This window comes from Peromyscus maniculatus, chromosome 17 (assembly GCF_049852395.1).
Source record: "Peromyscus maniculatus bairdii isolate BWxNUB_F1_BW_parent chromosome 17, HU_Pman_BW_mat_3.1, whole genome shotgun sequence".
NCBI classification, from domain to species: domain Eukaryota; kingdom Metazoa; phylum Chordata; class Mammalia; order Rodentia; family Cricetidae; genus Peromyscus; species Peromyscus maniculatus.
In genome coordinates, this window is record NC_134868.1 from 47,660,614 (window position 1) to 47,669,884 (window position 9,271).

At 45.9% G+C, this 9,271-nt stretch overlaps 1 protein-coding gene across 2 annotated transcripts in view; it reads left to right on the top strand.

The window, feature by feature from the left end:
• The window catches only part of Plekha2 (pleckstrin homology domain containing A2), a 59,659-nt gene extending 50,399 nt beyond the window's left edge, over positions 1 to 9,260 (top strand). For both annotated transcript variants that reach the window (XM_006982955.4, XM_016001529.3), the window contains exons 11-12: positions 4,614 to 4,691; positions 5,312 to 9,260. In XM_006982955.4, coding sequence (XP_006983017.1) covers positions 4,614 to 4,691; positions 5,312 to 5,659 — 426 coding nt within the window. In that variant the 3' untranslated portion in view covers positions 5,660 to 9,260. The remainder of the gene's footprint in view (positions 1 to 4,613; positions 4,692 to 5,311) is intronic.
• The last annotated feature ends 11 nt before the right edge of the window (positions 9,261 to 9,271 follow it).

Here is a 9,271-nt window from a genome sequence, read left to right on the forward strand (position 1 = left end):
GGTTTGACGCACTGTACTCGAGTGACTTTCTGACCTGGTCCTCAATTGTGCGTGTGTAGTATGTCTGCATGAACCTTCTGTCCATTCGCAGGATCTAGGAGAGTGAGACCAGCAAACAGGGTGAGGCAGAGAAAAGAGCTTTTTGGTCAGAGCGGGACCAGGCCTGGGTTCCCATCACTTGGATATTAGAGGTTTTGGCTTTAGATACACCACCTGCACTCTGTGGTCTCACACTGTAGCACTCTTTGCAATTCATGAAAAGCAGCTGTTGCCGGGTGGCAGTGGTGCATACCGGAGGCAGAGCCAGGCAGACCTCTGTGAGTTCGAGGCCAAGCTGTTCTACAGAGCGAGATCCAGGACAGGCACCAAAACTACAAGGAGAAACCCTGTCTGGAAAAAACAAAAAAAGAAAAGCAGCTGTTGTTGCAGGGGACCCTGCTGAGCAGCAGCTAGCCGGAAGTGTATCACTTAATTCTCCATAATCTATCTGTGTCTCATCTCCAATCTGTCCACGAGGAGACAGGTGCTTCAAGGGGAAATGATCCACTTAGGATCAGAAACTCAGTGAGTTATGGAACCAGTTGAGAGGGACTTGGTATTCAAGACTTGCTTGCGCTCAGAGTGGCCAGACCTAGAGGATATACTGTAGAGCAGGGGTTCTCAACCTTCCTAACACTGTGGCTCTTTAATAGAGTTCCTCATGTTGTGGTCATCCCCAATCATAAAACTATTTCATAACTGTAATTTTGCTACAGTTATGAATTGTGATGTAAATATCTGATATGCAGGATATCAGATATGCGACTCTGAGGGGGTCATGACCCACAGGTTGAGAACCACTATGTAGAGGATATACTCACAACTAGAAAAATCTACCTTTGACCAACCTGGGGTGACCGAGAATGTTGGAAGATGGATCACGATGACCAAGTCCAGGTAGTTAGTAATCAGGCTTCAAGATGGGTGGAAACAGTACTGAACCAGTCTTGTCAGTAGATAGACATTTCTCAGTTCTGGGCAAGCGTTCAAGATGAGACTTCAGAGCTGGGATGCCGCTCAGTGGTTTAGCACTTGCCTGGAATGTGGAAAGTTCTGCTGTCAGTCTCCAGCAACTCCCCAAACATAATCCAACTTCCCATCCTTGAAATACAGAGCAGGGGGTCTCCATTTCTGCGTTTCCCAGGCACAGAGGGCCTGGGGCTTTGGCAGTTTATCAACAGGAGTGTTTGTTCCTAGAAATGCGAACTGATGAAATGGTCTTGAGCTCCCTCGTCAGAACCAGGCTGCTGTGCCAGGACACCCGTACAGATAAAAAGAGTGACGAGGGAGTTCCAGAGGGCGGAGTCAGAACTTAGAGTCTAAGGGGAAGGGTACCACCTGAACAGTGGTTCCCAACCTGTGGGTCATGACACGTTGGGAGGGGGGGGGGAATCAAGGGAGTCAAATGACCCTTCACAGGGGTCGCCTAAGACCATCGGAAATATCAGATATTTACATTATGATTCGTAACAGTAGCAAAATTATAGTTATGAAGTAGCAATAAAAATAATTTTATGGTTGGGGATCACCCCAACAAAATAAACTGTATTAAAGAATCACAGCATTAGGAAGGTTGAGAACCACTGCCCTAGAACTATATACTGCATAATTTATACAATCATCCATTATGGGGCTGTATCTAAAGATAGGATTGGTTCATTGGGAAAGGAAGAAGGACCTGCTGGAGTTTTAGGGAATAACAGGGGTAACCAGAGGTAGATACTGCATGTCTCTTATTGCTGTCTGCCATCACTCACTGCATCCTTCAGTGCTGGACTCAGAACTGATGCTCAGAAGGTCACTGGACCACTGGTTGAAGGAACTCATTTCAGAAGTCTATTCCTCTCCTTATAAACTGCCGTCAAGGATAGAAACCATAATGCACACAAGAGCAGGGCAGGGGGAGAAGAAGGTGCATGTGGCATCTCCCTTTCCATCTGCCCAGGGTTGGGCACCTTTAGGTCATCTGGACTGGATGGACTCAGCTCTGAAATAATATTCTTTCTTGTGTGGGATCAAGTGCAATACTTTTCTATTTGAATAACATTGAAAAATGATGGTATATGTGTGTTGTATGTGTTCATGTTTATGTGGGGCACATGCCTGCGATCTATATGCAGAGGCCAGAGGAGGATGTCAGTGTCTTTCTCTATTGATTTCTATTTTATTTTTTAATCATTTTATTTGTTACGTATGGGTGTTTCGCATGCACATCTGCCTGTGTACCACGTGCATGTCTGATGCCCATAGTGACTAGAAGAGGGCATTGGATCTAGTGGAACTGGAGCCATTGTGTGGGTACTGAGAATCAAATCTGGGTCTTCTAGCAAAACAGCCAATGCTTTTAACTGCTGAGTTATCTCTCCAGGCTCTCAATTTTGAGTTTCTCACTGAACCTGGAATTTGGCATTTCACCTAGGCTGGCTGGCTAGTGAGACCCCAGAATCCACTTGTCTGCCCCCTCCCCCAACACCAGCATTACAGGCATGTACAGGTGCTCAGCTTTTATTTGGTGCCTGGAGATTCAAACTCATATTCTCTTGCTTGCACGGCTACTCTCTTACCTACTGAGCATTTCCTCATCCCCCCTTAAAAATAACTTTGAAATAGAAATATAAAATAGTGGTTAAAACTACTGAAGATACTTTATAAAATATACTTTCATTTCATATGGCATCAGTTGCAATATCTGCTTTTTTGGGGGGGGGTTAAATTCATAATAACCTTTTCTCCACCAAATATGTTATTCTGTTTGTTCCTTTTTAAAATTTGGCTTGTTACTGGTTCTAGAACCCAGAGCTTTGCATGTGTTAGGCAAGTGATCTGCCGCTGAGATCCAGCCCAGCCTTTGATTCTTTGATCCTTTGGGGGTGGATATATATGTAATCGAAGAAAAGTATCTCAGGATGAGGGCATTGAATAAATCCGTACCAGTGAAATGCGCTGTGTTTTGTTGTTTGGAAATGGTCTCACTGCATAACCCTGGCTAGCCTGGAAATCCCTATGTAGATGAGGCTGGTCTAGAACTCGAAGAGATCCACCTGTCTCTGCCTCCTGAGTGCTGAGATTAAAGGCGTGTGTCACCATGCTGGGCCATGCTGGTAGAATTTCAGGTTTATTTGCTTCCCTCTTACCAGAGGATAATAAAAATAGCGATCATTACTAATACACAGAGAGCCCTGTGGTCTAGGTGCTAGTCAAACAGGGGAACCTCACAACTTACTTAGTCCTCCCTTGTAGGTCTGTCTAGGGAACAGGCTCTCTCTCATCATGATCTTAGGAAAAGTTTCCATACCTAATTCTGGCTGCTCTCTTTGGACCAGGGACGTATTTGTCTTTTTCTTGGAAAGCTGCTAGGCTGCCAAGTAGCCAGACAGAATCATGGGGAGAGGCAAGTATAAATAAGTTAGCAGGGAGCAGGTGTGAGAAGTGTGTACCACGGGCCTTTGCCCTTCTCTTTGATCTGGTGCTTTTGTTGGTGTGTGCTAACCAAGGGACTCTGTTTGGGGGTGATGGGGGGGACAGTAACGCAAGTTTGGGAGAAAACAAGAAACGCAAAACCCCATGAAAAGCAAAGCGGTCCTGTTTTATCCTGGTAGAATTCAGAGTGGTTTTGGGGTATGGAAAAGCAAGGGGAGCAGGCAGAGCTCTTGGGAGCTGGGTGCTGTTGCACACTTGCCTCCACAGCGTGCACACACACACACACACACACACACACACACACACACACACGTTCTGTGTTGGGGTGGACGGCTAGGGGAAGGTGCTGGGACAGCGAAACTTAAATCTTTTTTCTAACTCTATTGTGCAGGGCCCTCTGCAACTCTGTTCACTTGCACTCTTCCTTCCAGCTGCTGGGGGGGCGCCCAGAGGCTCTGCCTGCAGGGCCGGGCCTCCTCCTTCTCTTTCCGTAGAGAGGCTGCTGCCCCCTTCTGGGGTGAGGAGGTTGTTCATAGGGGAAATGCTTCACTCAGGTCTGCTAGTGTGCCCTTCGGCTTAGCGCTCACTCCAAGGCTGGCGGGGAATTTTCAGACAGCTCCAAGTAGCTTGTGCTTCCCGGAAGGTGCTGTTTCCGCTGACAACACATATGGTCGTGTATACCTTGGAGAGAGAGGGAGTTTGCTTTAGAGGAATTTAGAGCGGAGTCTTCCATTCAGATAATTATGGGAGAGATGAGGAGAGAGGGGGGGGTCTAGACGAGCCTCAGACCTGGGGCTGTGGTGTTCTGAACCTCATTTTCCTTCGGGGGTAAAAACTAGGAGTCTGGATTGGCTCAGCTGTTTTTCAGATGGGGCAAAAGTGGGGTGGTAGGTTTAGACAGAAAACAGGACACCCCCTCTCTCTTCAGGGAAGCTTCACTTTGAGTGACTTTAGTTATGGTACGTCAAGAGAGAGATGGCGGGGGTGGGGGGTGGGGGGGAAACGTCCTCAAAAGTCTGCAAGGCACTGGACTACTACGTGGTTTCCAAGGTCCTGCTGAACTGGAATGGTGTGATTTTATGAACTTGAGCCAGGGACTTGGAAACTGAGGTCACACCCCAAAAATATGTCTAAGTGTTGTGGATGTTTTGCAGGCGGACAGCCCTGAAGACATGCACAGCTGGATCCAGGAGATTGGAGCAGCTGTCCAGGCCCTCAAGTGCCACCCCAGAGTAAGTCACTTCCTCTCTCTGCCACAGTGTCTGCTTAAAGATAAATTAGCTTTGAATGAGCGTGTTTTGTTTGGTTATGTAGGCAGGCAGCCCAGCCGTGAAGGCAGCTGAGCCGTAGGCTGGCTCGCTTGTTTTTCTCTTGCTGCTAACTTGGGGGACATTTCCCCTCTCTTTTCGGCTTGTTGGTGGACATGAGATTGGGCTGGACGGAGAGGTGAAGTTTCTAATGTGTCCTACAAGTCCAGTGTCAAGCAGATCTCCAAATGATGTGTAGTGAGTCCTGCTTAGTATCTTTATTTGCTTCCGAAATGTATTTATTTGTACTATTTTTGAGTTTGCCGTGTGGCCCAGACTAGCCCTGAAAGCTTCATAGCTCAGGCAATCCTCCTGCCTTAGCCTCCTGGGGAGCGGGGACTGCAGGTGCCCCTCCCCCCCTCCCCCCCCGCCCCCCCCCCCCCCCCCCCCCGTCCGCCCCACTTCGATACACTTACTTGAATTTTGTCGCCCAGTGTCCCTGTCTGAGTTGGTGATCCAGGATGGGCACTTTCCTTGAGACTTTGGGATCAATACTCCGAGGGGAAACCCCTTATTTTGTCCTTTTCTTTTCTTTCTGCTTTTAGGAGCCATCCTTTTCTAGATCCATTTCTTTGACGCGGCCTGGAGGTTCCAGCCTCGCGAGCGGGCCTAACTCCATCTTGAGGAGGAGGCCAGCGGCGGAGGAAAAAAGGGCTCTCTGTAAGGCCCCTTCAGTGGCCTCCGCCTGGCAGCCCTGGACACCGGTCCCCCAGGCTGGGGAAAAGCTGTCGTCGGCCGAGAGTGCTCCGGAGGACTCTTTATTCATGCCTCACCCTGGGGACGGGGTGCTGGCTGGTTCTCGAGTCAGGCACAGGTCGGAGCCCCAGCACCCCAAGGAGAAGCCCTTTGTATTCAACCTTGACGACGAAAACATACGGACCTCTGACGTGTGACATCTGACGTGTGACGTGCAGTGCCGTGGGGTGCAGGAGAGACAGCGGCGCTGTGACTCATTTTCTCGGCCGTGGCGGAGGACAGAGGCTAATGGCACTCACCGTGGAGGGGCCCATCCAGATGGCTTTTGTTTTTGTGATTATCGACACAGTGTATTTAATGGGAGGAAGTCACTAGGTTAGACTCACAGGCATACTCCATTGCCTCTTGAATGTCCCTCTCCCCCCAGGTTTCCTAGTGAGGGGTTAGTTTTAATACTTCCTGTCTGGGGGGGGGGTAGTTGGAGTCTAGTTTCACCCCTAACCAAGTTCCCTTCCACCTTGTATTTCTTTTATCTTCTTGGTTTTGTGTCCAGTCTATCTACAGGATCTCAGGCTAAGAGCTGGTTTCATCCACTCGTTTTTGTTTTTTTTTTTGTTTTTTGTTTTGGCTGAAGTGTGGGGATCAGGCAAATGGTTACCATCAGGACTGAAAGGCATCAGGTGCGGGAGACTCAGCTTACAGCTTGATTGGGATCCATCTCAGAGGTGGCCTTAGAATCTGGGGAGTGAAGGGTGAACTTGAGAATGTCTTCCCAGGCAGTTCCCTCAGGACACCTCCCAGGGGAGGAGAGGGGGCCTCTTATGAGTCATGAGGGCTAATTAAACTGCCATAGCGTAACTCCCACTTGTGAGAATTATGCTGTCCTCTTGATTCCCTGTGACCCCAAATGCTCTAGATTTGGGTGACAGAGCCACCAGTCTGTTTTCTATGTCAGGCCCCGAGGATAGGGTTATTAGTGTTAAAATATTAGGACCGTGAAGACCAGAACAGACACTCCCCTTGAAACCATGTTATTTGAGTATGTATGATGGTTAAGTGTGGAGTGATATCCCCCCCCCCCTCCGTGTGTGTATACAATCTCTATCTCAGAGGCTTAATGTAAAGCAGCTACTGAGAGGGGATGGATGGTTGTTAATTTCAGGAAGCATCTTTGGTTCATGTTTTCCAGACAGGAGAATGGTTCTGCTCTGGGATAGAATCTTGCATCCCTGTCTCGGAGCTCTTTCGGAATGAGTCGACATTTGTCTAACGTTAAGCGCTTGTATATTGTGCACCCTGCTGATGGACTTGCTTTTTATACTTTAAGTTGCCTGTTAAATGAAGCCATGCATACAGTGGGTGGAACCCCAGCATCTGATAAGATCCTCTGTACTCGCCAATGGAGAAACAGCAAAGATGAACTTTTTTCAATAGTTATATTTTTATGGAATAGAAACTGGGAATGAAGAAACTGAACCAGTGGATGAATTGTTGGCTAGGATTTGCTGGGTTCTAGAAGAATTTGGAAGATTGCATTTCTACCCAAAATTTAGGGTGTGGTTTTTCCATTGGCCAAGATACTATTTCCATTGCCTTTGGGGGCATTTGTCTATCAGCCTTCAGTGAACTGTGTTCCCAGAGACTTTGGGCTGTTTCCACAAGGAGAGATGTGGCTCATTCCTATCTGTGTAACATTTATCACTGGATAAGTTAGGTGTATATCTTAGTTAGGAATTTGTAGCTCTAAGAAGAGACTAGGAGGCATTTTTATTTAAGCCAATCTTTGTGTCCATAGTTAATGCAAAAGAAAAACAGGCATAAAGTTTCGTAAGTGTGAAAGGAAGTGTTTTCTTTCTAATGTGACTAGGACCCTGAAGCCAGTGCCACACTGAAGATCCCTGAGCTCAGTGTGTGGGAGCTATCCCCCACTTTAACTTTGGCCTTATTTTATTCCTGGTTTAAAAAATGAAAACCACTGGATTGCTGTCTCTTTTTCTGTTTTCCATCTTTTCCCCTCCCCACTTTATTATTATTTTTTAAAAAAACTTTTGTGTATTTTGGTTTTCATAAACTCTTGCTTTGGGGATTATTTATTTATGAGTGCTCAAGGTTACAACTTACTTCAAAAGCCAGTCCAAATTCTTAAAGTCCTTTGTCTCTGGTTTCAACTTAAAATCTTTCTCTAGAAAATTCTTTGGCTGCTCAACAGAATTGCTCAGTCTGAGATGAGGAACTAATGAAAATAAGCTAGGAACTCCAGAACGGGTTTTGCACATTCCCTGACTCATGGAGATGATGTCATCTCCTGGTGTTTAAATTGCAAAATCTGTCTGTCTTGCTCCTACAAACTGTTTGCTAGGTTATTACTGCTGCATTAACTGGTCATTATAGAAAGCTGATAGGTTTCATTAAGTATTTTGAGACTGTTGTTAGATTAAACCCAATGCAGTTTACATTATGTAAATAAAGGAAAAGTACAGAATTTCATTGACTCTAACTGGCCAACACGTGGGAATTCCAAATTAGAACATTGTTATATAGTTTTGGTGTTGGGAAAATATGATTACTTTTGTGAAACCCAGAAACATTCAATTCTCAATTCTTATTTCAGAATTCTCTTTCTGTCTGGATTTCTGACCAGTTTTATACTAATCTCCCTCACCCCTCTCCACTTTTGAATTTGTTTTTGCTGGAGTCTTGCTATGTAGTCCAAGCTGGCTTTGAACTGGTAATCCTTCTGACTCCAACCCACCTCTGAGTGCTTGGATTACAAGCATGTACCACCATATCCAGCCTATCACAGTATTTTAATGTGAGCCAAAGATAGTGCATACACTTTTAGTTTTCAGTGTATAAACTAGAACACTGTGGGGGGAACAAGGTGTGATACAATGTGGGTTTGTAGTTAAGCAAATGTTGTGGATAAATCAGAAAGGATTTCTGAATTATAAAAGGTACTACTTTTTAGGGGGAGGGGGAACAAAAGCAGTCTTGTGGGTTGGGTCCCTCTACAAGGCTTCTGAGGAAGTGTTCTCGGCACCTGAAACCTCGAGAGGTTTGATGGACCTGCTTACCAAGGTCAGGTGATGGCAAAAATTCTGTGTTTTTCTCATTCTGTGAACCCTGATGAGGATATGGAACCACAGCCAGAGAAGGGACCTCAGGACAAGGCAGTGGAATGACACCCCTACCCCCAAGTAGAATGCTGAGCTCCTGGGGAAGATTTAAAGTCCAGCATCTTAGTTTACTGGAAGAAAACTGGTTTTGTTTCCTCCTTTTTAGAACATAAATGTGTTTTCTTTGGGACTAAAATGACTCTAAATAACAGATCAGTTGGTGAGCGGCGAATTTGATGTTTTCAGTGTTAACCAAATAAACAGTCATCTGGTAGCCAATGGCAGCATTTTGGAAATTGAGGTTCCTATGTCACCTCTTCAACTTTGAAAAAAATTTTTTTTCTTTCCTCTAAAATCTGTTTTCCTCACTCTCCCGTTTTCTCTGTGTGTTATTGCCTGCCGGAGTCAATGACAGTCACCCATACTAGGTAGGCTCCTAATAAAGTAAATGTTTGGCGAAAACACACAGCGTGACCCCCTTGCTCCTCTGTTTATGAAGGTGTGGCACGTCCCGTTTGAGCCAGTGTGAAACACACCTCCGAAAGCACTGAGCTGAGTGCATGGAAACTCCAGCTTCGTAGGTTGTCTGATTTCCTAATTGGTATGTAGCAAAACGTAATTTTCTAAAACGGTTCGGTTGCTTGTTTTTGTAATAATAAAAAAAAACATGTGAAATATGAAATCTGGTTGTTT